We start from the raw sequence: 27,214 nt of genomic DNA, 5'->3' as shown, positions 1-27,214 counted from the left end.
CAGAACCCCCCCCCCCCACACACACACACACACACACACACACACACCCCACCCCACCCCCCTCCACCCGCCGAGCAAAGCGTTATCAGGCCGTGCGCGCTCACGCCCGCCGCGCACTGGTCCGCGAACCGACGATGCTCTCCATCATCCGAGCTCCATCCCAGCAGCATCCACCTCCTCCTCCACCTCCTCCTCTCCTCCACCCTCGTCCTCCCGGGCTGCAGCCTCTCCTCTCCTGACCCTCCTTCCTTTCGTTGCAGGAGGGCGAGCTGCTACGCCATCATTGTTATCAATATTATTTATTATCATTGTTATTGTTGTTGTTGTTGTTGTTGGCGTCACTGCGGGACTGACTGGGGGGGAGGAGGAGGAGGAGGAGGAGGAGGAGGAGGAGGAGGAGGGCAGCTCTTCATTCATTCACGTGTTCATCCCAGCTGCCATACCCGGGCTGCGGTAAATGGCGAAAACAATCTCGTCGTCCGGCGCGGTGACAGGTAAGCTTGATTTTATTTTTTTATTTTTTTATTTTTAAATCAGAATTCTTGTTTTTCTTTTTTTTTTAACGGCTGGGTCTGGACGCAGACTCGGGGGGGGAATGACGCAATAGGTTCCCTGCGCTCCACGCGCCCTCCATTGGCTGCGGGGACTGCGCTCCTGCGTCCGGTTTGACCACAGCTGCCGTTTAAAGCTAAACATAAATAAAAAATTATAATAATAGAACAACAATGAGGTGTTTCTGCCGTCAGGAGGCTCGGTGGTTGTTTTTAAAATCCTGTTTAAAGTGGACAAAAAAAGGGATGGGTGGTGGTGGCGGCGCCTCCATTTCATTGTCTCTGCTTTCCAAAATTGATTTCCTCAAGCTGCTCGGTGGGAGTTCAAACCCGTGGAAAATGCGTGTCGACCTTCACTTGCGTAAAGCAAACGCGCGAGGACGATGTCCTGGTCCCTGTTTGCCTCTGATGAAGACTAATTTTGCAACTTTTAGTTCATTTCCCTCACCCTGAAGGGACTGGTCCTCCCTCATTCCTCCCCAGGAGAAGGTGCTTTGGGAAAACATGCCAAGTGGGCCCCATCCAGAAAAGAAAACCACAAAAGACAAAAACCAAAGAAACTGGGCTTTATTTTCACGTCTGTGTCTGCTTGCTTGGGACTGTCCACTGGCAGAGTATTCTAACAGAGCCCTGCCAAGTTCCAGCCTGATTAAAATCCCTGAGAAAAAAAAAAACAGACTCATTCGCTTAATCGAGTGAGCTGATGGGCTGACGGTTCAGTTTGCAGCCCATATCGATTCAGTGAATTTGTGGAATTAAACCTCTTGTTTTGTGCTAAGATTGAAGGCGACTGTGCAAAGAGTTCAATCACCTTCGTAAAATCCATACTCCGTAGTCATTTTCTCTTCTTTGTTTGTATTTATTAAGGTTTGCCCTTTGAATCCATTGCTCCATATCTCCCAGCTCCTTCGGCTGTAATGTTAGGAGTGAATATTCTGTTTAAATGCGACTACAGTTTGTACGCCAGCAGGAAAGGGGGAAAAAAATGAGCTTTTTGTTTGGATCAGCACCCTGTGAGTTCTTGTTTGGTTCTTTTTGTTTTTTGCCCTTTAGGTGAAAAAATGGCGCCTCCATCCATTACTCTGCTCCCTGACAAGAAGTCTCCAACGAGCGGCCGCGGCTCTCCTGTTCGGGCTGGGAAAACTGGTGAGTAATCCTCTCTGGCTTCCGTCACGCTAACCTGCTGACCCCGCTCTCCTCCCTGGACCTGGTGTGCCTCGGGCCCGCTGCCCGTTTTACCAAGAAGGTTCCCGACGAGCTCGGCTGCAGGCGAGGCGATGACCACATCGAGGCCCCCGTCTCTTGCAGCTGCCCGGCGCTTTGACCTTTTGCATCCCGGTGTTTCGTGCCTCAGTGCGGCCTCACATTTCAGACTGATGTGGTGTGTGTTTGTGTGTGATTCCAGCTCCATCCGGCACAGAGAAGAAGCCCCAGATGAACGGCCACGCGTCCCCGTCGCACCTGGCGGCGACCGGCGGTAAACAAAGTGAGTGTGACATACTCGGGCTGCGTTTGGCAGACCTGTTCCTGAACCCGCCTCTCAGCAAAACAGCTGCACGGATTTTTAATGAAACGCACAGGAAACAACCCCTGGATGTGCAGCCACCACCAATTAACTGAAGCAAAAACCCATAAATGTCTCCGACCCGGTCAGTTTGTCACTCACTGAGCTCAGATGGGATGGGGTAGTAGCTGAGAGTCGTTCACAACACGTACTCCGAGCGTCACATCTCGCTTAAGATCACACACAGCTCACAAGGTTTGACCGACATGAGCGTGTTTTCCTTTAAAAACTCCAGCATGAAAGGCTGTGGGCGACAAAGCATTCCTTGAAGGAAAGCCTTTATTTTCTTCACTTGTTTTGTTTTTTTTACTCTTGACATTTTTTCTTCGTCTTTCAGCTTTGGAGGGCTACATGAAGACTGACGACCGGATGCGTTTGGCCAAAGAGAGACGTGAGGAGAGGGAGAGAAGCCTGGGTAGGTACAGTGATTGGCCTGCACTTGTATAGAGCTTCATCTAGTCCGAGGAACCCAAAGCGCTTCAAACTACAATCAGTCATTCACCCATTCATTCACACACTGAGGGTGATGAGCTACATTATAGCCCCAGCAGGCTGACAGAAGTGAGGCTGCCATCACACCGGCGCCACCGGGGCCCTCTGACCTCCACCAGAAGGTGAGGCAGGTGAGGTGTCTTGCTCAGGGACACAACGGCTGAGATAAATGGAGTGGGGGTTCAAACTGGCATCCCTCTGGTTACAGGATGAACCCCTTACCTCCTGAGCCACTGCCGCCCCGTATCTAAAAACCTACTGCGCTCTAAAGGAATCTTCAGAGCGCCTCTGCCTCTTTGTTCCTCTAAAGTTTTCTCCGTTGTCCCTCTCGCTGTGTAATTGGACATGGAGGCGCTCCGAAGAGTCCTTCGGAGTTCAGCGGGTTTCAGATGTGATGAGCTGTGTCACTGCGGAGACAGGAGTCGGCCGCAAAGTAGGTCTTCCACTCAGGGATAATCCTGCGGCTCCGTGGTGACGAGGATTTCTGTCTTCATCGTTTAATCTTGGCCGTGGGGCTGACGGATGAAAGCGAGCTCGCTCCGAGATCAAACACGCAGCATACTAAACACGAGACGAGTCGCCGTTTTCTGCGAAAACACAGTGCAGTGCGGACGCTGAATGACGGAGCTGAAGAAGCTGAAACAGAGCTGATAAGGAGAACAATAGGTAAAAGTAGCAAAACACAAGCTAAACGTAGCAAAAGGTTCATAAAAAAGGTAAAAGCAGCAACATGGTAGCTGGAAGCTAAAACTATCAAAAGAATAACTACACAGAAGCTAAAAGCAGAAAAAGGCTGGCTAAAAGCTAAAGTAACAAAATGCTAGCCGAAAGCTAAAAGTAGCAAAATAATAGCTAAAACCCAGAAAGTAGTAAAAGGGTATCTACATTGAAGCTAGACACTTTTTAAAGCCGCTGGCTCAGTGGGAACTTTTGTCTCTTCCAGCGGCCAGAGAGCAGCTGATCAGGGAGAAGGAGCGCCGAGCTCGGCTGCAGTACGAGCGCACCGTGGAGGAGCGCTGGAGGCGCCTGGAGGAGCAGAGGCAGAAGGAGGAGCACCGCCGGGCCGCAGTGGAGGAGAAGAGGAGGCAGCAGCTCGAGGAGGAGAGGGTCAGAACGTGGCACTCATACGTGTGCACACACTGCGATTTCTGATTTTCCAATGTTAGACGTTCTTCCAAAATCAGAGAGTCCGGTTCGAGATGATGGACTGAAATAAAGTCTTTTGTGTTGCGCTCAGGAGCGACTGGAGGCCCTGATGAAACGATCTCAGGAGCGAAGCCTTCAGCTGGAGCAGAGAACAAAACGCTGGAGCAGAGGCTGCCCTCCAGGAGCAGGTAACAGAGCATTCAGGGCAAAATACAGATTGTTGTCTGAACAAGAAGCACTGATTCAAAACAGCAACATATAGAAATGAAACAGCACTGTTCGACAAAAACATTCGATTTTCCTCTGTCTTTCTGGGTGTGCTTCAAGGTAATGAGAGCTGTTTCTTATCCTGACCAGTGATGATGGCCTGGCTGCTAAAGTCTGCATGACCAAAATGAGCAAAGATGGACGTTTTTCCTTTTTTTCCCTAATATAGAATTACATGTCTGCTGTAAATCCTTTCTAAAATGGATTTTTTTAAAAACCTCTGCGAACAACTGAAATAGTCAAAATGTAAACTGAACTAGAGAAATTGCTTCTTCTTTTTTTTTTTTTTTTTTTGAGAAAGTACAGTGTGAGTGCTGAATAAGCTGAATAATCTGAAACTGGGCTGGTAAAGCTAAAAGAAGCAGAACACTAGCTGAAAGCTAAAAGGAACAAAATGCAAGCTAAGAGCTGAAAGCAGCAAAGCGTTAAAAATAGCTAAACACTAGCTAAAAGGTAAAAGTATTAAATGCTATATAGCTAAAAGCAACAGAATAGCCTACTAGCAAAAAGCTAAATGTAGCTTAAGAAGACAAAAAATAAAAAAGGTATGCTTAAGCAGATTTCAAAGAGAATAATGTTTTAGAGGAATTAGAGATTTTAATGTATCTCTTTGGGGTCAACTTAAATATTTCAAAAAGTATAAAAGTTACAAAAAGCAAAAGTCCTAGCTGTAATGTCCTGAATATGCTGAACATTTTGACATTTTTAATGGTTACATGGTACAAAGGTGCGTCAGAAAAACCAAAGAATTAGGAGAAACGGGATCACTGTAGTGTTGATGAACGGCTCATCGTGGCTTTAAACAGACAACAAAAACATTAATTGTTTCACTGCATCTCAACATCCCTGCTCAGTCTCTACAGCTGGATAAGACTTTTTTCTTTTTTTTTTTTTTTTTGGGTTTGTTTGTTTTTGTTCAGATAAATTCTTTATAATGCTCTGTCTGCTCTGCTCTGCTCTGCTCCGCCTGCTGCCTATAGGTGACTGTGAAAATGCCCCACTCCCTTTCTCTGCTGCCTCCGCCTTTGCCTCCCCCCTTCCTGCTGTCAGCGAATCTGGTAAAGTTTAAGCCCCCTGACCGTCCCAAATGAGTCTACCTCGTGTTCATCCGAGTATTTCAGTGTGACCATGTCTGTGTTTTGTTTGAACCCCTCACACCTCCTCCCCCCAAAAAACTAAACCAAAAAAAAAAAAAACACAGGAAAATATGTTTTTCTTGTATTGCACGCCTATGTACTGCCTCTACATGCAAGCTGTGTTGCTCCAGTTTTGGTGTGTGTGTGCGTGTGAGATGTATTTCAGTGCAAAGTAATCTGTATGCACAACAGGCTGCATACATATTTTGCTGTGTTTGGGCTCTTCTGCCTCAGGGATTCTAATTAATGGACAAATTTTAATTGGCGAATCAAATCTTTGCCTTAAAGTGAGCTAAGCTTGCGTTCAGACAAACAACTCAAGCAGTTAGGAGAGTTGTTTGGCAGAACTGCAAGTGTACCACCTTGCAGGAATAAGGGCAATAAGAAAAAGCTGCTACATCAGCTATTTTATAGACCACACGTTATTGGGAGAACCATGTTTTCCTCTAATAATCCATCACCCAGGACTCATTTCTTTGCTCCAGTAAACATATGCTTTCAGTGACTGAATCTCAAAAGTCAACCTCTGGATTAGTTTCCTCAGCTTAGTCAACTGCTCTGTGATTACAAACATGCCAAAGTGCACTGGTTCAAGATGACTTGACGATCTAAATAATCTAAAACACAAGGGCTTTTATTTTACCAGTTGGATCACAATTTAGAAGTGTTTTGTCACTATTGTTATTATTATTATTATTATTATTATTATTATTAATCAATTTTGATAACCTGGGATTAATGCTTCAAAATGACAGCAGCTAAGTGGTGCTGACTTTGGCTTTGTGCAGCAGACGGGTCTGGAGATAAATCGCAGATGACCTAGAATAGAAATATGTGCACTAAAATAGCCACAAATATTGTCAGCCCTGTGAGATCACTGTGCTATTTAGAGACTGTGCTTTGTGATGAGGAGGACTTACAGAGGATGTCAAAAAGACTATTTATAGTGTTGTTCAATGTGGACTATATTTGGAGGCTTGCCTTTGTCGTTTTGCATTTGCACCAAGTCTGTGTGTCTTTACATCTACTGTCACTGTTTCAGGTGGAGCAAGAAGAGAAAATAGGAAAGAATAGGGGAAGTAGTATAGTCTCCAATAGCATTGCATAGTATACTATGCAATGTTATGTTATTATAGGCTATACTATAAACACAAATCATTTAATAGTGTAGAATACAATACAGATTACTATAGTATACTATAGTATTGTATTGTATTACAGACCATAGTATAGCATAAGACAGCATGAAAATGTATCAATTGTTTTTTGTTAACTTCTTACAATGTAAGATATTTCTACACCTGTGTTAGCAGCATGTTTTCTAAATTTTACATGTAAGTTTAAAAGTAAGCCCCTCATAAAAAATTATTTTTTTTTTTTGACATTTTCATCCATCCATCTTCTTCCTCTTATCCGGGGTCGGGTCGTGGGGGTAGCAGCCTAAGCAGGGAGACCCAGACTTCCCTCTCCCCAGCCACTTGGGCCAGCTCCTCCGGGGGAATCCTAAGGCGTTCCCAGGCCAGCCGAGAAACATAGTCCCTCCAGCGTGTCCTGGGTCTTCCTCTGGGTCTCCTCCCAGACATTAGACATTTTATTTAGACAAAATACTAATAAGGATATACATCATCCAATTGAGGATACAAAAATAAATTCAAAGATGCTGAAAATTCTAAAATAAGATGCTTTAAAGTACATTCCTATGCTCGTTGTCAGTACTTTATGGCTTCTAACAGGGGGGTGGCTGAACACATAAATAAAGGCATGAAGGAGATGACTGAAAATTAACCAGTCAAAGAAAAGTTGACTGTAATAGAAACAAGATTCCGAGTTGCTCAAGCACTTAACTTTTCACTGGAATTTGTATTTTTAGATATGGAGATCCATAATTTCAGAATTCTTCTTCATGGCAGACTTAATGTATTATATTATCAATATATGTATTGTTGACCCAGTACCCTGTGATGAAATTCATCTCTTAATGAGTCATTTTTATTCTGAATATTTTTAAAATCCTAAATGTTACATTACTCTGAAATGCACATCCTCATCTTGTTTTGTATTGCAGCATTATCTCTGCCAGTTTCGGCTGCAAAAATCAGTTGTGTAGCCTCCAGCTGAGCGCAGCACACAAACCTTACTCCTCTCCGTGTACTGTGTTCCTGTCGGCTGGAATTTGCCTTTCGTTAAGTTGCTCCTGTTTGTTATCCTGCAGCGCCCTGCAGTCCTCACAGATTACCTTTCTGCAACTCACTCAATCCGAACAGAGCCGGACTTCAGGGAGGCTCTCAGTCCACTCCCAGTACCCCCAAGGTCTGACCTTGCACGTTTTGCTTTTTTTTTAATGACCACGTAATTCCACATCGGTAGCAATAGAGCCAAGAAACCGATCTGACCCCACTTACAGAAAGAGCGAATGCGCAGAGACAGAAGAACTGCATCCCCGGGTTATGGGTCTCCTCTGAGAAGATCTGAATCCCCTGCAAGTGTCACCAAGCACTTGGCTTCCCCTACTACCTCCAAGTAAGACAATATGTTGTTGAAACGAAAAAAAAAAAAAGGACTAGTTAAACATTTAATTTTTAAAGTTTTGACATCTATGTTTTTGTGCAGGTTGGTGTCGAAGATGCGTGCCCAGTCTCCCAGCAGTTTACATCAGTACCACCATTCTCCTACGCGACATCGTCCAAACCCGCCGAACGGCGATAAAAAAACAGAAGATAAGAAGGTGGAGAAAACGCCTGGACAATCTAAATCTGAGAAAACCAAAACTGACGCCGGCAGCTTAAGTTCACCCTCGCATGTTGAGAAGAAAACGCCCTCCGGGACGGATTCTTCAGAGAAGAAATCACAGAGTGGAGACAGGAGTAAAGGTGAACTTTAGGGCATTTTATCTCACGTTTATTTTTAGGTACAGTTTGCCTTTTTTTTTTTTTTTTTCAATTTAGACTATCTTTTTATGTTTGACAGAATCAGCACGAGTCCTATCCATGGGCAAAGTGGGAGCTGGCACCACAGATGCAGAGGAAGCTACGAGGCTGCTGGCAGAGCGCAGGCGGCAGGCTCGGGCCCAGAAAGAACTGGAGGAGAGGAAACGGGAAAAGGAGGAAGGAGAAAGGTGAGCTGGTTGAAGTCATTCCCAACATTTTTCTTAAAAAATCAAAGCCATTACAACCCAACACCAAGAAAAAAAAAAACTTGCAAAAATGTTTTTTTAAAACAACGTGTGTAATAACTATGAACGCTCTGATCAGATTAAGGGAGGAGGTGCAAAGGAAGCAGGAACAGCAGGAGGTGAAGGCTCAGCCAGTGGAGCTGAGAGGGAACAATTTGAACGACGCACACAGGCTGAAACAAGAGGAAGACAAAAGAAAAGAAGAACAGCAGAAGAAGAATCTACAGATCCACATGGATGCAGAGGTCAGGGGTCAAAATAATGCGGTCAACATTTGCTTTTACCTTTCTTTAACCTTGTTTTCCGTAAACATTATGTTAATTATTACAACCCCTCCACATCCCAAATGGATGCTCTCTTGCAAACAGAAAGAAAAAGCCAAAGTCCTTCAGGCTCAAGAAGATGCAGAGCGTCACCGGCAGGACAGAGAACTGCAGACACAGCAGGAAGAGGAGGAGAGGCAGCTCAGGAAAAAGGTTCATATGATCCAAATTATCTTCAGGAAAGAGCCCCGAAATGTCCGGATTACATCCTTGCAGTTTAAATATCTGAATCCAAAAGCTGGCAGGTCGAGAGTTTTGACTTTATGTGATTTTCCTTCTGCAGAGAATCGAAGAGATCATGAAGAGAACGAGGAAGGGTGAAGCTGACATGAAGGTACTGTGAGAGAAACCTTCTGTTCTCCACCCGCTGCCTTTAAACGCCTGCTGATTGAACAAAAGTTTTATTTTTATTTATTTATTTTTATTTTGTTTCCAGCTTTCTTTAAGCAAAACCTTGACCCTCTGTTGTTTTTATTAAATTATTTTATCTGTGACGCTTTGGTTTTTGTGTCCTGATTGTCTCGGTCGTGTGTTGAATCGGAAGGAGGAGCAAGCGGAGACAAAATCCGTCTCGCCGCCGCCACCGCCAGGTCAGTGCGCGTCCAATCAGCCCGGAGACACTTTCAGTTTGCCTGCTGTCCGTGCTTATTTTGCCCCCTCTGCTGTGTGCCTTGCTGCTGTAAAAACGCAAACAGGGCATGTGTGATTCATGACCTCATTTATGTGTCAAGAAATCTAAAGCATGCGCAACAGCCACGTGGATTTTTATGAGCTGGCTTGTTTGAAATCGCTCCGGCATTAATGTCATCTGATGCTTTGGCTTTAGTTCATTCAGATGAGTGAGAGCATCAAGAATTCAAAAGCAAAAATAATATTGTTTTATCATTTGCGCTTTGGGACTTTCATTTGTTGAAATTATTGAGATTTTTATTCTGCATGTACATGATTTTTTTTTTTTTTTTTGGTTTTCACTGTGCACAGTTATCAGGCAATGGCTGGTGTGCAGAATTATTATTAAAAAAGTATTTTCTACTAGTTCACTTATTTATATTCTGTTTTAGTTATCAAAAAGACTTTGGTATTTAGTTTTTATTATTCAGTAGAGTCGAGTTTCATCACGGAGATTCTGTTTCTTGATCTGTTTGTGATTAAGCTTCCTAAATAATGTTGAGAAAAGTGTGTTATCTTCCCTTGGGGGGAAATTTCAGATTTGAAATTAGGTTTAGGGTCATTATATCCTCATTACTTTACAATATGAGCGCAGTAAAGGGGTGAAGAAGAGAGCCCAGGCAGGATGAAGGGGATGGAGAACAGTTTCAGGAGTGATTTGTGACAGAAGGGTGGCAGCACAGGTCAAAGGAAAATGGTGAGAGCAGCCATCTTGTATGGTGTGGAGACAAAAAGACAGGAGACAGAAATGGAAATGGCAGAGCTGAAAATTTTGAGGTTCTCCTTGGGAGGGACGAGGATGGACAGGATTAGGAATGAGACCATCAGAGGTACATCACAGGTTGAAGGACTGGGAGATAAAGTCAGAGAGGCCAGACTGAGATGGTTTGGACATGTGCAGAGGAGGGACAGTGGGTATATTGGTAGAAGGATGTTAGAGACAAAGAGGAGACATATGGATGCAGTTAGAGAGGATATGGAGGGAGTTATAGTGAGGACAGAGGACACAGAATACAGAGTTAGATGGAGGAGAAGGACTCGCTGTGGAGAGACCCCTGAAAATGGAACAGAGGAAAGAAAAAGAAGATGATTCATCTGAAAGTCTTCTTATAATTATACCCGAGGCAGAGACGCTGCCTAATCACTGTACTTAGCTTAATATGGTGTTGTTCACTTCGCAGTTCTAGAAACACATCAGTGACAAAACCCAATTAGTATTCGTTTGCATGTTTTTGCTTCAAAACCTGTGTGTAGCAATAATGAAACACACTGTGTCAGAATAGCCACATGCTTAATAACTGTGCACACAGTGTTCAAGATTTCAATAAACTGTGGAGGAGCAGCAGTGAAAGACTTCTTCATTCTTGATGCGGATGTATTTCACTGCAGTACAATATCCCAGGAGCTGACCGTAATATTAGGCTGCTCTTGAAAATGCCCTTGGAACATTTTTTCGCTCCCTCAGAGGTGGCTGTTCCTCAGCGTGCGACCTCACGCTGTATTTGAGCTGTCCAGTGCTGAGTTTTACAATGACGGCGTTCCTATTCGCTGCCACTGCCCCACCTTGTCTCTGAAATTTTCGACACACGTTTGGACAGCTGTCTTCCGTCCGAGCTCAAAGAAACCCTCTGTGATGGGAACCTGGACAGTCCAAATAGGGTGAAGTCGGCCGGTAACGTGTTCTGTTCTCCACAGGGGGCGTAAATGCCAAAGCCCAGGTCATCCAGCAGCCAAGCAAAGTGGCAGAGCTTCAGGTGAAAGAGCAGGTCACGGTGCAGGTCAAAACTAAAGAGGTGGCTCACCTGAAGAGAGAAGCACAGAAGGAGGACATCAGACCCGCTGAAAGACAAACCAGTAAAGAAGATCAAGGCAACGACCTTAGAAAAGAGGCTAACCCCTGTGGTTTCAAGCCAAAGGAAGGAGAGGCGGAACCTAAGCAGCACAAAGCAACCATTAAAGTCACAGCTCTGATAAGTACAGGCGTGACCAAGCCGACGGGAGACTCCAACGCAAACCTAAGAGAGGGCAGCGTGATGAATGGAGCAGTGAAGCATCATGGGAAAGCCTTAGTGGGCAGTCAGCAAACTAAACAGCAAAGCTCGGACGTGTCGACATCATCTGACAAAAAGCCTAAAGTGGCTTTTCAGGAACTGAGGCCGTGTGTGACGACGCTGCCGGTGAGACACCCGTCCCCACCAGTCATCAAGCTGGAGCCGCTGGACGTGAAGCGTTCAGGGTCCTGTGAGGAGGTGCAGTCCATGGAGGTTAGGTGAGTCATCAGATGACCGCTGTGCAGTGAGCTTATGTCACAATGATTACGTTTTTGCTTTCACTTAGTTGCCAGGTAAAAAGCAGAATTATCTTCTTTTTTGTTTTGTAAATTGCATTTCAGTCCGGCTTCAAAAGAAGAACTTATCTCAATCCCAGAGTACTCGCCCGTCAGTGAAATCCAGCAGGGCGTCATGAGCAACACCCGGGCTCTTGAGGAGCTGATGGACCTGACCGGAAGCGTCACGTACCAGAAACTGTCCTCTGAAAGCAGCTTAGGTGACTGCAACAAGAACCTGATCGAGGGCGTTGTTAGTCCCATGTCCGACTCAAAGCTCATTGGGATTTCGTCTCCATCCTCGAACAAACTCAGCGTCAAGTAGCTTATTAAAGGGATAGTTCAGATCGGGTTCTGGGGGAAAGTTAGGAACAGTTAATATCTTACCTGTTTTAGATGGCTTTCTAAACAACATCGATTTGGAGAAGTAGGGTTTAAATCTGAATGTATTGATGAGTCCAGTAAGCCCCAAGACTAAAGGGAATGCTGCCATTTAAATTTTTTTTTTAATCTTCAGTGTTCTGGTGGAGCCTTGGCAATATCGGCTGGAATAAATGTGGAATGCAAAATTGATGGTGGTGTAAAGATATATAAAATAGCGTTCACGCACACAACTTTTTTCAGATAACAGTTTTTATATTTAAGATGGCAGCAGTCCACTTTCTCCTGGACAGAATTAAACTCTTTCTCCAAACTGAGGTTGTTTACAGAGCTAAGAAATTGTTTATTCCTAATCTTTTCACAGAAGCCCAGTTCAAAAGATCTGAGCTATCTCTTCAAGCTCTTTTTTTCCCCACTCCTGTTGTTTTCTCTTCACACACACACACACACATTCTCTGTGCCCTGTGTGTTGACAGCTGTGGAAAAAAGAGCCATAAAGTTTGACTTTAAAAAAAAATGCAAAAAATGCAAATTCCTACATGCAAGATGTAAAAAAAAGTTTAAATAATGAAAGAAAAGCACATGTTCTTGAGATATTTCTACACAGGCAATGTCTGTAGATAAAATATGAGAAAAAAGACAAAAAAAAATGGAAAGGAGGAAAAAACAACACATATTCTCTAACTTGTATTAGCGTGTTAGGAACTACGTTCTTATTAGGTCAGCTTCAATACTGGATTATTTAAATCAATGACTGCATCTGCACCTCTGCTTTTCCATGCAGCTTCTGAAATGTTTAGATCAAATTCATGAAGTTGTGAGGCTGATGGCCTACTTTTTAAAAATTTTCCAGCTGGTTGATGTTATCTGTGCATGATTATTTTGGCTGGTAAGTATTGGGTTTGTCGGATTAAAGCAAAGAAAAGCCAAACTTTAACAGCTGCTTCATACTCTTCCACTAAAGTCTGCTTTCAGAGTTGTTCACTTGAGATTATTCCCTTTTTAGTCAAACTGGCTACGAGCATGCTGTTGAAAACTTAAAAAATAAGTCTTTAAGGCTGTAAACTGGAATGATACAACACTAAAAGCAACCAAGCAATCCCACATTACCATAGTTTTGTAGAAGACCCGAAAGACGTCCTGTTTTGCATTCTATTACAAATGCACGGTAGTCAAGCTTAGCCAAGACAATGGGAAAACAGGGGTGCGGAGGGTGCTGCAGCAACCCCTGATGGATGTTGGAGGGCATGAATATACAAATACATAGCTAAAGAATTACTAAAAATAAATAATGCAGAGTTCATTAGTAAAGCATATGTTGAAATTCCAGTAGTATCTGGACAATACTGAGTTTTGTAAACGTGGTATATAAACCAGCACTGGTATTGCTTAAAACCCGCTAACCCAGCAGTTTTTAGTGTGCATGCAGTTAAATACAGCTGCCGTCAGGTGCAAACGCACAGCAAACAGTTAAATGCACCACAAATGGTGACACGTGCTGCAAACACATGAATGATTCAAACTCCAAAATGCAAAAAAAACAAAATGCAAGAGGAAAATGCTGCAAACACAGAAAACAGACAGAAGCACAAACATAAAACCAACAAAACGAATGCAAAGGAAAAATGCTGCAAGTATCAAAAACATCAGCAAGTAAAAAAAACAGAAGTGCTCCAGACCACTAGGGGGGGACTCCATGTTGGATATTTGTGCACCGTGGACTCAGCGGTGTCTTCCTGCCGTTTGACCTGGTTCTGGCAGTGAGATGTCGTTCAGCCCACCTCCGTGCCTCCCTCCCGTAGACATTATATACCTATATATGTCTGTGTCTCCTTCCTCCTGAACACAGTGGTTCTCTTAGGGACCGTCAATGAATTACCGAACCAATGACACTCGAAAAAGTAAAATTGAATCACCTCCATGTCATTTGAACTTCTGACCGAGAGTTAATGTTGATTTGTTTCATTAGACTGGACAAATAAGACACACCTAACTGTGTCTGCTTTTAAAGCATTTATATTTGTATTAATATTTTTATTAAAAAGTAATGTTTTTTTTGTAAATAGCTTCCATGTCTTGAGACCAGGTGATGAAAGATGAATGTTGAATTGTTTCATTAGACTGGAGTAATAAGACCCATGCAACTAATGAAACAATTCAACATTCATCTTTCATCACCTGGTCTCAAGATGTGGAAGCTATTTACAAAAAAAACATTACTTTTTAATAAAAATATTAATACAAATATAAATGCTTTAAAAGCAGACACAGTTAGGTTTGTCTTATTTGTCCAGTCTAGTGAAACAATTCAACATTAACTCTCGGTCAGAAGTTCACACAACATGGAGGTGATTCAATTTTTCTTTTTCGAGTGTCATTGGTTCGGTAATTTCTTAACGGTCCAGAAGAGAACCAAAAAGTTTAGGAGAAGGGAGACACAGACATATATAGGTATATAACGTCTACGGGAGGGAGACACGGAGGTGGGCTGACCGACATCTCACTGCCAGAACCGGGTCAAACTACAGAAAGACACAGCTGAGTCTGTGGAAAGCGAATATCCAACATGGAGTCCCCCCCTAGTGGTCTGGTCCACTTTTGTTTTTTACTTGCTGATGTTTTTGTTATTTGCAGCATTTCTCCTTTGTATTTGTTTTGTTGGTTTTATGTTTGTGCTTCTGTCTGTTTTCTGTGATAGCAGCATTTTCCTCTTGCATTTTGTTTTTTTGCGTTTTGGAGTTTGCATCATTCATATGTTTGCAGCACATGTCACCATTTGTGGTGCATTTAACTGTTTGCTGTGCGTTTGCACCTGACGGCAGCTGTATTTAACTGCATGCACACTAAAAACTGCTGGGTCAAAAACAGACGAATTTGTAACCCAGCACTGGGTCAAATTTGGACCGAGCCAAAAATGACTAATTTGTTGAATTAGAGCTTCTAAAAAGAACAACCCAAACTATGCCTGATAATACAACGACAACTTGGGTTGGCGCTAGTTTGCAGCAAATAATGCTTTTATAGAAACCCAAACTCACTGTCTAATGCAAACTCAACTTGTTAACAAAGCCAAACAACTTAAATATATTCTTAAAAGTTGTTTTTGTTGCCTTACTTTTACATATTACATGCTGAAGCAGAGATCCAGTCAGGTCCGATTTGGTCAACTTCTGGCCTAAAATGGCAGACATAACCACTGTTGTAAACATTTGGCCCAATATTTGGTCAAACCAACTCAATCTATGACCTAACAACTTTAAGCCAGCAACTGGTTTAGCTGTTAGTGTGTGTATTTGACATAATGATATTCTTCATATGTGTTTGGCTCGATTTCACACATGTTCACAGCACCCTCCAGCTAAAACTCGCTACCACAGCTAAGAGCTTGGCACTCTTTAGTGGAGACTGTCAAAATGAGTTTCTAATATACAGAGAAATGCTTTATGCCAGTTCAAAATATTTTCTGTAGCACCGTCAGATGCAGTGTTAGTTGATTTAATCTGCAAGGTGAAAAACTGTCATCAGGAACATTTGCTTAAAACAAACTTGTACGTTTGACCTGTAGCAGTCCAGATGTTTTCACCCATGCAATCTAGTACAGGAACAATACAATCAAATAAATATATAAAATTAATACATGTAATATGATGAATTCTACAAAAAAGCAATTAACTTCTTTAGCAAGTCATAAAGTTAGAAACAATTGCTATTACATCTCTGTTTGTCAAAGAAACTTTCAGCAGACATGCCAACTGAGCAAGCAATCAGGTAGTTTTCTGTCTGTTTTTTGTTTTTTAATCTTCATTTGTGTGTAACATTTGAGTCAACGTTACTACGTAACGACACCACTCATAATGGGACATTTAGATTCACGTCGCATAGACAACACGTTGCCTAAAAGTCAGGAGCTCTTTATTGATCTCATAGCCAAACAGAAACATGCACTATTTGCAAGTAAGGGTAAGCATTATGTTTTGCAAATACAAATAATTGTGCTGCATACTGTAGATAAAATGTGCTTTTTATTGCAAAATAACTGTTCTGACAGATTTCGAAATGAATGAGGTTCAGAAATATTGCAGTTTTCTCATATTATACATCTAAACTGTAACGCAGTCAGCTGAACGCTTACCGTCATGCAAACTCTGTAGACTTTGTGCATGGTTGGCATGGTCATAACAATGTTATTCAAAGAAAAGAATAAAGTGCAAAACAGTTGATTGAGTGTTTTTATGTGTTTCCTCAAGCTGTTACCCAAAAGAAAAGGTCATTGAAGAAGAAAAAATATAAAATATATAACTGTTTTACAGCTTTATATTTGGTAATAATGTTTGCCAGTTTCCACAGTAAACTTAATGCAAGACAACTGATCAGTATACAAAATATGAGCCAAATGTGTTCTTCTTTTATAGTAGCTATGATATCATCATCATCATCATATATTATCCCAAAACACATACATGTTTTGTAAGGGGACACAGATCTTATTGAAACAAAGTTTGACTTGAGTCCAAAATTAAACATATTAGTGCAGCGTGACATGTTTTCTGGCCAGTGTTTTTGCACATTAATATGTTATTTTTCAAAATAAAAGAGGCCAAATAAGTAAATAACACTTGTCTGAAGTGGCATATAAGATAACAGCGAATATAAAAAACAAGTATTTAAAAGGTGCATGAAAGAGCTTAAATTGACTCCTAGTGGCTGATTTGTGTGTCCACTACAGACATTTTTACTAAAAAGATCATTTGGAAAATGCACACCGCAAATATCTATCCTTGTGCTCTTGAACACTGAGTGGTTCCAAAACTTTTCAGCTTCCGAACCATAAAATAGTAATGACAAAAGTGTGTGACCCCATCTGTTGGCTGTTTAAATATCCAAAAATGCTAATGACCCTATTAAAAAAGGCCACAATGACAACAGTCTTAACATCCATTATGCTATTTTTTTCAATTTATGACTTGCATTTCTATTCTCTGTAACAATTATGGTGCACATATATCATAAAAATTAGGTTTTTAATTGTAAGTTGAGCTCTAGAGATTATCTAAGGACCCCCTGCTTGGTGTTGGGTGACCCACATTGGGGTCCCGACCCCAACTTTGGGAATCATTGCTCTAGCAAACCTATTTGAACAGCATTTGGTAATTTCAAGGCCATCTGGGAGGTTGAATTTATGTTGCCTAAAATATGGTTTTATTTGTTTATTTATTTTTTGGCTTTTTAGCATTTCATGCCCAACACTTTGTAGCGACGAGTAAAGGGGTACAGGTCTGAGTCACAGTGGTCCTGAAACAGAAAAAGGAGTTTCAGAAAAATATTTTCAAAATAAAGAAACACACATGCACATGTCTAAATAAATGACCAGAAAAGTAAACAACATTGAGCTGGCAGCCTGGCGTGTAGTACCGCCGCCGGGCTACAGGGGGCGCATCAACATTCCTCTCACTGGCAGAGAAGAGGAAGAGTGTCAGCGCTCATCATCTGTGGCGCACGTAGCTTTCATCTAAATTATCGGCTGGATCCTGGTAAGTAGCTTTTCGTGTCATCGAATATACCTTGTCGTGGGTACCTATATTTGACAAAATGATGTTTGTTTAGTGTGAGGTGTTGCTGAATTATTCTGCTGACTCTCGGGAATGACGTGAGCTCCATTTTGTCGAGCGTGAAACCAGCGAAACGTACCCGCTAGCTTCACTGGGCTAAAATCAAGTCGAGGTTCTCGGCCTGCGTTGCCGTGTTTGTGTGGATAAATATAACCGAAACCCATCACGTTAAGGCGTTCACCGCAGAGGCGTTTGGGGTGGGTTCGTTTCTGTGGAAGAATAAAACGAATAAATGAGAGTAAAGCCTCTCCTGAGGTGAAAGGCTGGAAATGGAAACACGATCCGCTGCAGCTTCACCGAGAGTCCGAACAGAAACACAAGAAGCAGCCACCATAAACAGAGTCAAGGTACACATTAATATAACTCGGTGATAATTTTAGTTTTGTCTCGAGTTAATCAAGTTGGAACTCTCAGATGATAAGTCGCATTGCTTGTTATTACCTTCAGCAGGCTGCTAATTGATTAGTTTATTGAGTTTATTCAGTTACAGTAATGGGCCAAACACTTTAAATACACTAAACTTAACAAGTAAAATCCTATTTAAAGCATTTGCAACTAAACTTCATGCTTTGTTTCAGTTCATCTTGATGAATTGCCATAGTAAATAATGGGTGGTTAAGATCGAAAACCTATTTTTATTTTAGGTTTATTAATTTATTAAGTAGTTGTCAGAAATGTTGCCATGTTTTCCATGCTTTTTTGTGTCAGAAGTTGGAGGTAAAATAAAGTAAAAGTAAATATATTTTTACGTAACTTTTTTTTAACTATTATTGTTTAAAAGCTGAAACGGGCAGGTAATTAGTATATAAGCTATAAAATAAATCTAGTGATATAAGATGCATTTTAATGACGTTTTGCAGACATAAATGTAATGTATAGCTTGAAATAGAAATTCTCGAATGAAGTACAATTTTGTTGATCTACTTTTAATTTTCATATTGATTTCTATATTTATCTTTATACCTCTATTGTTAGTTTAACAAATTTAAGTAAAATGTAACTGATATCTTTAATTGCATTGGAACATCGTAGCTTTCCTTTGGCAATACAGACTAGTTCCTGTCATTTATTTCAGGGTGAGTTCAAATACCTTTTGGTGAACAATTTATACCAAAAACTCAAACAAAAAATTAAAATATTCTAGGAAGAATGTAAATGAAAATGAATATGAATTGGATCTGTTTGCTTTTTTATATGGTCCTCTAAAATAACCTTTGTTGTTAATTGGAGATATATAAACTGAACTGAATTAAATGTAATTTCTGGGAGTCTTAAATCAAATTGTGTCTCATTTAATGTGAAAAGGGTTTTGCTTGTGTGTTAAATTCATTTATAAAATTAATTTACAATGGTCTCGAATGAATGTTTCAATTTAAAAACAAAGGAATTGTAATACAGAGAATGAAACCGTTCCAATTGTCTGCTTGATGCTTTAAAAAAACTATTTTGTGGTTTACATATTTCAGTGGTTGACTTAAAGAAAGAAATTTTAACTTTTAAAGAAATCTATCTTCTCGGCCAAACCTGGTCCTCGAGGAACACTATCCTGCATGTTTTAATTGTTTCTGTTTTAACACACCTGATTTTAGTGAGCAAATGATTTACATGCTTCTGCAGAACTTGAAGAGCAGAGAAACAACTAAAACATGCAGGATAGTGTTCCTTGAGGGCCAGGGTTGGGAATCGCTGCCCTAAACCTTCCTCCACCTTCAACATGTTACAACCCGTCAGCAAGGCCTGTGGTAATGCTTGTGTATCTTGGCTATCGTTGGCTGAGTTTTGATTAATGTTTGAAAAGCTGCTAATCAGAGTGACGCTTTACTCGAGTTTCCAACTTTAGTTTAGCTTAAGGACGGTGGATGTGTTGGTAAAGTTATCTGCATCTCGATTTGGCCTTCAGGCTTTCAAATCTAACCATTCCGGTGATTATTTTTACATAACAAACTTTGCAAAAGAACATCGTATCTAGATTTTGATGACACTTCTGAATGATTTTGATTCTCCTCTGCTATGTCTTTTTTTCTCTGACCTATTCAGGTTGTGGTCCTCAGATTTCAGCTTCTTAAAGAACTCGACCCTTTATGATGATCTGTTTTTATTCAGGCAGTACAATCAAAAGTATCATGTCAAGTACCTGTCTGCACAGAGTTTAAGATATTTTATTGCACTTTTTTTAAGGGAAAGATTTGTCTCTCTGACTACTCAGCTTGAGAAGCGAGACTAAGATTGATAAGAAAAAGAAATAGTTGGCGTTATTTGACACCACTTTGATTAGAATATTCCTGCAAACACAAGAAAGGTGTAGAAAACTGACAGAACTCCATGATCTGAGAGCTGGAGGGTCAGGGAGGGTCATATATTGTGTTCAACTCTGTAAATTATTACAATTAAATCTGATTTATTGGTTTATAGATTATACATCCAGTTCCAGAGATGGTTCGAACACAGTTTGGACCTCCACGCTTGAAGCCCAGGTAGTCTTTTTTTTTTTTTGGTTACAATTGAATGTTAAAAACTTTGTTTTGGTCTCTGGTTCTTTGACTGATTCAAAGTGAATGCTGACAGTAATTTACTGAATGATTTGAAATGTACAATGTATTTGTTTGATAATTGTTGTTTATTTTGTGTGTCCTGCCAGACCCTATGGAGACAGTCGTGGACATAATGAAGGAAATTACAGCCCCAGCTCCAGAAGTCGAAGAGATAGCCAGGGCTACCCGAAGCCCCCTCCTAACTGGAGGGATTCCAGAGGCAGAGGACGAGGACGGCCACCAGTTGGCAGAAGAGTTTCTGAAATGGTAGAGCAAAGAGAGCCACGCTTCAATCGCTGGAGGCCTCAGAGTCAGGGATCCTTCCCGCCCCACCCTCCCAAAATGGGGCCACATCCTAGTCAGCGGAGGCCGTCCCCATCCAGGCTGAACCGGCCCTCTCAAGTCCAGCGTCGTTCATCCCCTCACAGTTCTGCACAAGGACACCAGAGTCAAAGGGGCCCACCTTTCCATGGTCACCCCTCAGGTCATAGATTATCTTCCCCAAGACATTTTCGTGGCCACCCGGCTGACAGGAGGCCGGGCTCCGCACCACCCTACCAGGGATCTTTCAGGGGCAAAAGGCAGCCGGGTTTCCCCCATGAGCGGAGTCGAGAGCCTCATCCAAGAGGAAGGCCCAGTATGCCATCAGGTCATGGCATGAAGCGCTGGAATGAACCTGGATCGTTCTCTTTGCCACACAATGGGGATCACCGGCCCCTTGGGCCACAGAGGAACCCCAGGGAGATGCCTGGGAGAGGCTCATGTACAGAGAGGTACAGGAGTGAAGCAGTACCCCAAGCTGGGTAAAATAATAACAGAGGAGGCCAGAAGCTGGCCACTTCTCCCAATCACAGATATTATAATGATCAGCTCTGCTCCAGCTCATGTTTATTCTAGTCGATTAAAGTGGGTCTGATTTTTAAATGTGGCATTAAGAGGAGTGTTACAACTGTAATTCCCCTTTGAAAGTTTACCCCTGCTACCTGTTTCATTCTGTCTTGGCTTGTGAAAGGGCTGCATTTAAGATAAAAGTTAAAAGTCCCCCGCCCCACTTAAAATGGCAATGGATCTGTCATTGTAATGATTTTTCTATTGTTTGATGGAAATGCAGGTGGTCATCTGAACAAGACTCCAGACGGCAGCGTGGTCCTGTGGAGAGGCAGGGCAACAGATCCCACAGTCGAGAGAGGGCACAAGAAGTCCCTCATCCGCCCCCCTACAGATCCCCCTCATGGAAAGGAGGTCCATCACCATCGTCATCTTACCACAGGAGCCTTCAGGACAGACAAATGTCAGGACCCCGTAAGAGGAGGCTATCAGATCCTGAACCACAGCATGGCAATCCAAAATACCTCCGGAGAGAGAGACCTCAGCTGATGAGTCTGCCCAGGCCATTTGGTGGTCCACCCATGTCTTATAGGGGTAGAGGTTATGTAATTAGGAATCGGCAAATCAGAGCAGAGTCTCTCATGAGGCTGAGAATACCTCCAACTGTGAAACCCAGGCCTTGTCTGGGTGACATAGCTGCTCGGGGAAATGCCAGCTCTGTTTTTGCTATCAGGAAGAGGCGTTTCCCGCTAAAGGCAGTACCCCTGAAAAGAATGGAGCCGAGAAAGCCACAACAGTCCCCCTCGAGAGAGGACGACAAAGCCAGCAAGTCCTCGAGAGACTCAGGCTCAGGAAAAGAACAGGTGGAGTCTCGCCGATCCTTAAGCAAACACAGGTACAGTATTTTTCTTGTGGCACTGTTCGCTGGGGATTGATGATGATTAGGAGGTCAAGAAAGAATGTGTGAAAGGGGTGCCAGCTGTGGAAAAAAATGGCGATGTCATGATGAGCTAAATGTGATTCATTTGGTGCAAAGCCACAACATTCTCAAATGCCTCCCTAACTGCGCGCTACATGTGTTTTTTAAAATGCCTGCCACTGAAATGGGATGAAGAAAAGAGTTAAACTCCAGATACAGAACACATTGTTAAAGCTGGCCAGTTAAACATGAAGACTACCTGTAAAATAAGCCTAATGAGGCTCGTGGGAAAAAAAAAATTAGTTGAGCTGTCCGTCTGAAGGATTCTTCTGTTGCTACTCGGCATCTAAAGCTCCAAAAAGGTGCTTCCCAAAACGTTGTGATGACGTCTTTATTCTCAGTAGACAAGACATAATGTAAAAATACATTCCCGTTTGAAAAAGCAAGATAGTTGATGGACATGAAGAGGACTCGGCACGATCTGAACAGAAACCGCCAAGCAGCTGCTGGCTGGAAACAGTTAAAAATGCAGCAGCGTTATATCCTTGTTATCAGCAAGTTTTGATGGCCACGGATAAAAGCAAGACGGCAATTTTTTACAAGGAAGTGGATTGAGGAATCTCTGACAACAAAGTCCGACCTGCCATCTCTGTTATCTGTTATCTCATTGCCAAGTCGGATGGTGATCCTTTTCGGCATCAGACAACTAAAGCCATAAAATAATTACGAGAAATATTTGGAGCACTGGTTGACCACTTCTTTCCCCCTATTGAAGATGGCTGACAAAGAAGAAATACATTCTTATCAATAACCCAATTATAATTTGTGCTTTAGAGGTCTAAAAATTAAATTACTGGTTATTCGACGCACCAGAGTGCTTGAGTATTGAAAGTTTGAATTTGCCAACCCCCCTCCCTCCCTTGGGTGTTTAAACAAATGTGAAATACCTAATCAAAAAAGTAGAAATCAAAGTAAACCGAACCATGAAGAAGCACTTACTCAAACTCCAATGAACAACATCGAAGCGTGAAAGCCTTAATTGTGCCTCATCAGTCCCAATCTGAATTCGCACAACGAAGAGGAGCCAGACTGATGCTTTGTCCTTCATACCCTCCGGAGTCACAAGAATCCCAAGAAGCATTTCTGTATTTCCCCAAGCTGTCAGGCCTCAACCAGATATTTACCATTTCAGAGCTGGATAATTATTCCTAAATATGCTTTGATGGATTTCAGAAAGCATCAGACCAACCCCCTTAATGGAGTCAACTCTGCAACCATAAAACTGCAAAGTGGACGGATCCATTTGAATATGTAGTTACTGCTGTGAAATGTGTCGTCGCAGTTTAAATTGCTAAAGAGGCCACGAAAGAGTGTTGTCAAATTCTCAGAAAACCATGTACACATATTGAGGATAAAACGGAGGAAAGAAAGCGGTTTCGAGCTAAACATCAGTAAAACAAAACTAGAGAGCACAACTAACTTTGTTACTGCATGGAGGCGGTTTCACAACCACATCGTGTTTTACTTTAATCAGGGAGATTTCTTATTTCATAACTGATGCGACTCAAGTCTTGTCAGAAGCATCGTTGAGCCTGATGGAATTAAATCATTCACAAGCCCCTTTTTTTTTTTTTTTTACCAGCTTCTTGCAACTTTCTGACACTAAAAGTCTCTAAACCAGAGCTGTTTCTATCAGCCTGCGAAGCTAAAGTCCTGAGAGGTGGATGGAAGGATGTTCGACAGCAACTCTCGTTACTGTAGCTGAAAGCTACCACAGAAGAACACAGACCACCCTGGGAAGTCTGTCACAGCCCAGCTTGTCAGTAGATTTTGACTTTCGGGTCACGAGTGCCCAGATTTAAAGAAGAGGAAAAGATTTATTCAATATGGATGCCTCCTTTGTGGTCGTTGCCAAGCCTTCAGTCGATGGCCCCGAAACTTGGACTCCGATGGCTTCTAAAACCCAGCCACGGAGAAGAAAGCGCTAGGCTTACCAAGCCGCTTGCGTTTGTTCTCCCATTTGCTTCGAATCTGCGCGACGTCTTCAAGATAACGTCTCAAAATTTCTAACACACAAGTGGATCCCCTAGGAACGATAACCACAACAGAAGAAAAGCGAAGGAACGGCCACGATCAGCTGATCATAAACCATAAGTCTGATAACGAAACGATGCCACTCCCCCTCCTCCCCGTGCTTGTCGAGGATTTGATCGAAGACACGATGCGATCTAGGCCGGTATCTTTGAGTCCTCCTGGGATTTGGCCACTCTAACAATTGATGAATAAATGGAGAAAGCTCAGATTGATTCAGGGTACAAAAATAGGAGTAAAGAAGCATGGACATTCCATGGTTTTTGTAAGTACCCAAATAATGTGTGGCTTTATGATAACTTGTCTGCCTGCAAAACACTATTTATTACTGGTTAACATTGATTTACCTTTAACAGCCGATGGGGTAATGTAATTTTCTCTTCCTTAAATGATGCTGCTTTACGTGTTAATAATCAGAAAATTGTTGTTGTTGTTGCAGAAATAATTAAACAAAATCCAAATATTGTTTTTTTTTTTCCCCCCCTCGTCTCTTCAGGTCTTCTCCCATAGAGAAACGGGATCTTGTAGTTTTGTCTCACTGGCCGCCCGGACCAAGCTCCTCCTCCAAAGACACCTCGCCACCAAAAGGTCACAGCCCAAAGTCAAAGACTGGTGAGTCTGTCATCTACTTTGGTCTGATCACCCCATTTTTATGTTTGTTCAGGTGAGTTTTACACGAGTCTCTTCAGCTGAAAGCATTTTTCTTCCCCCCATGTATATTATTGCTTCAGACCGGAGTTCAGACGGAGAAACCTCGTCAAACAGGCGATCCTCGAATGACTCCAGATCGCCTGAAGACAGGAAATACTTGGAGAAGAGGGTGTTTAGGTACCGTAAATATTCTTGTCCAGTTTTCAGCCTTTATCGAAAATTTGTAAAACACTGAAATTTCCGTTGTGACCCGTTCCAGCAAAATGAGTCGAAATGAGATGTACATTTCATTTAAAGTTATTATTTTAAATATCTCCATCTCAAAAGCTTCAAAATAGCACAAGGTTTGTTGACGTTTGGCGGTTTCGTCACCTGGCTAGCAACGAGCGAGTTTCATTAACGAGGTCCGGTTTAAAAATCATTTTTATTGGTCAGGAGTGACGTCGTTGGGAATTTGGCCCCATATTTCTCCCAGCTTCACGATGACGTCACAGACTCCTCGAAGGAGTTTCCCCAATGCTTCAGCAGCCGACAGAAATATGAACAATTTTAAAGAAAACTAATAGGATTAGAATTAAAAGAAATATTTGTTAGAAAACTTTGGTTTAAAGGTGGATCAGGAAGACTTTATCTTTTTTTTCAATTATCTGAACTACAGACAAATATTTCCACTTTTCCTGCACTGCCACCTGTGCTCGTTACTACTCATTTTGTCAGAAGGGGTCGCTATTTTAAAATGAAATACTGATAGGATAGTTTATCCAGTTTTTGATCTTTTATTTATTTTTCTTTTTAGACCACCCAACATGATGCATGACACCAGAACCTCGAGGCCTTTCAGGAGGCCAGGACCCATGCAGGTTAGTAAAGGATCTGTTGTCTTAATTGTCATATTTCACGATTGCTTGATAGCTGGATAATTGCATCATTTAAAAAAAAAAAAGACGCATACATTAAACAACAACAACCTTTAAGCCATATTTTAATTTCAAAATGTTTTGTTTCCTTTTCATAGTTGAGTGAATCCAAGTTTTTCTTAAAGAAATACTTTTTATAGAAGTATTTGGTTCAAGCAAGTACATTTATAGAAATGTGAGGATTTGATGACTAAAGTTTTATACAGTTATGTGTGCAGGCATAGATCTGCGCCTTGTCTAATTTCATCTTTCGCTGTTGTGTTTTACAGAGGCCGAGGTTTCCTGGTAGTCCGAGAAACGCAGGCCCAGACCTTTCCGGAGCTGTTAGAAGACCTCTCATGGTATTTGTATCTCATTTAAAAGACCTCTGGGAATTGTTTTTTTTTTTTAAAAAGTACAGTAGATCTAATTTCTGTGTAACTATCTTCTTGTATTCATCAGGAGACTTTAGTCCCGCGCCCGTTCCCAAATCAGAGGTCGGTGTTCAGGAAAAGCTACAGCATCGTGTCCAAGTACCGCAACATGAGAGTTCTGCGTCAGCGCGCTCCTTACAACCGAGGCCCCAGCCAACAACGCTAGTGATGACCTGCGGTAAGCGAGGCAGAGTTTTTATTTATTTAATAAAACAACATGCGTTTGTTACTTTAATTAATACAAATGTATTTGTGATCCAAACACAGGTCCCAAACTGTAAAAAGAAAAAAAAAAATGGAGCCGGGAAATCCTGAACCTTTTTCATCCGGACCTACAGAACCTGTTCAGAGTCTCGCTTCAAACCCGACCTGCCTGTGTATTGTGAAAGTGTTATTGCTAACACATCTTCGGTAGAAGTGTTTTCATTTGCATCGTCAGAGTACTACTGTACTTAGTTTTAGAACATTTGAACTACATTATTACTATACCATCTTGTTTTTTTGTTTTTTTTTCTGATGTTTTATGACTTGAAAAGTGTTGCTTTAAATGATCTTGGCAGACCTAATTTTACTGAAATAGTGCTAGCGTTATTGTTTTTTGTTTGTTTGTTAATAAGCAGCAATAGAAGACATACTGTATTGTGACATTTAACGCTTGTATTGTGAGCACATGCTAAGTTTGACATAGAGAAAACCCAAAATAAAACTTGGAGTCCAGATTTGTGTTTTTTACTTGAAGATTTGAACAAAAGTCACAATAAATAGATTGATCATGTGATGAGATCTTGTTTTGTTTTTTGTTTGTTTTTTGTGTCAAACTAGTAAAATGTCATCCCTAGTTAGAATTTCACTTTTAGTTACTCTGGATTTTACATCGTGGTTTGAGTTTGAGGTATTTTCCAGGCCTGGATAAGTATGGGGAAAAGAAAACGAGAGTACGGAAAACATTTGAGTTTCAAGATAAAACAGGGAATATTGAGTCTGATTTATTGTCTGTGAGTAAATTTAACACGGTGAATGTAAACATCTGGTTTCAAACCATAATTTTAATTCAAATATGCGGCGTTTACAGAGGTCTGACCTGGTTTTTACAGCAAACAAACAAACAGAAAAAAAAACCTCTTCAAATGTGCTAAATGACATCAGATTGAACAAATCTGCCTCCTCCAGAAAGCAAACCAGAGATTTCTCAGAGGCCTGACAGGAAGTTCAAGTCATGCCTCCTTCT

At 41.7% G+C, this 27,214-nt stretch overlaps 2 protein-coding genes across 3 annotated transcripts; both read left to right on the top strand.

Annotated features, from left to right (window-relative positions):
• The first annotated feature begins 133 nt into the window (after positions 1-133).
• map7d2a (MAP7 domain containing 2a) lies at positions 134-12,013 on the top strand. Of its 2 annotated transcripts, XM_017418218.3 has the most exons (17): positions 134-494; positions 1,605-1,697; positions 1,957-2,037; positions 2,453-2,530; positions 3,551-3,714; positions 3,845-3,941; positions 5,001-5,078; positions 7,369-7,466; positions 7,561-7,676; positions 7,767-8,026; positions 8,124-8,271; positions 8,408-8,573; positions 8,697-8,804; positions 8,935-8,985; positions 9,196-9,241; positions 11,016-11,589; positions 11,713-12,012. In XM_017418218.3, exons 1-17 carry the CDS (start codon positions 458-460, stop codon positions 11,969-11,971), a joined length of 2,454 nt encoding a protein of 817 aa, XP_017273707.1. In that variant the 5' UTR covers positions 134-457; the 3' UTR covers positions 11,972-12,012. The 2 variants fall into 2 exon arrangements, with proteins under 2 accessions (XP_017273707.1, XP_017273708.1); XM_017418219.3 differs by lacking the exon at positions 5,001-5,078 and having other exon boundaries at positions 11,713-12,013.
• Positions 12,014-17,457: 5,444 nt separating this feature from the next.
• si:ch211-114c12.2 (uncharacterized protein LOC336578 homolog) lies at positions 17,458-26,767 on the top strand. Its single transcript, XM_017418069.3, has 10 exons — positions 17,458-17,558; positions 20,049-20,110; positions 20,275-20,940; positions 21,279-21,890; positions 24,502-24,617; positions 24,737-24,833; positions 25,453-25,516; positions 25,843-25,914; positions 26,015-26,164; positions 26,254-26,767. Exons 2-9 carry the CDS (start codon positions 20,070-20,072, stop codon positions 26,150-26,152), a joined length of 1,806 nt encoding a protein of 601 aa, XP_017273558.1. The 5' UTR covers positions 17,458-17,558; positions 20,049-20,069; the 3' UTR covers positions 26,153-26,164; positions 26,254-26,767.
• The last annotated feature ends 447 nt before the right edge of the window (positions 26,768-27,214 follow it).

This window comes from Kryptolebias marmoratus, linkage group LG13, assembly GCF_001649575.2.
Source record: "Kryptolebias marmoratus isolate JLee-2015 linkage group LG13, ASM164957v2, whole genome shotgun sequence".
Taxonomy (NCBI): domain Eukaryota; kingdom Metazoa; phylum Chordata; class Actinopteri; order Cyprinodontiformes; family Rivulidae; genus Kryptolebias; species Kryptolebias marmoratus.
This window is presented reverse-complemented; position numbering and strand designations above follow the sequence as displayed.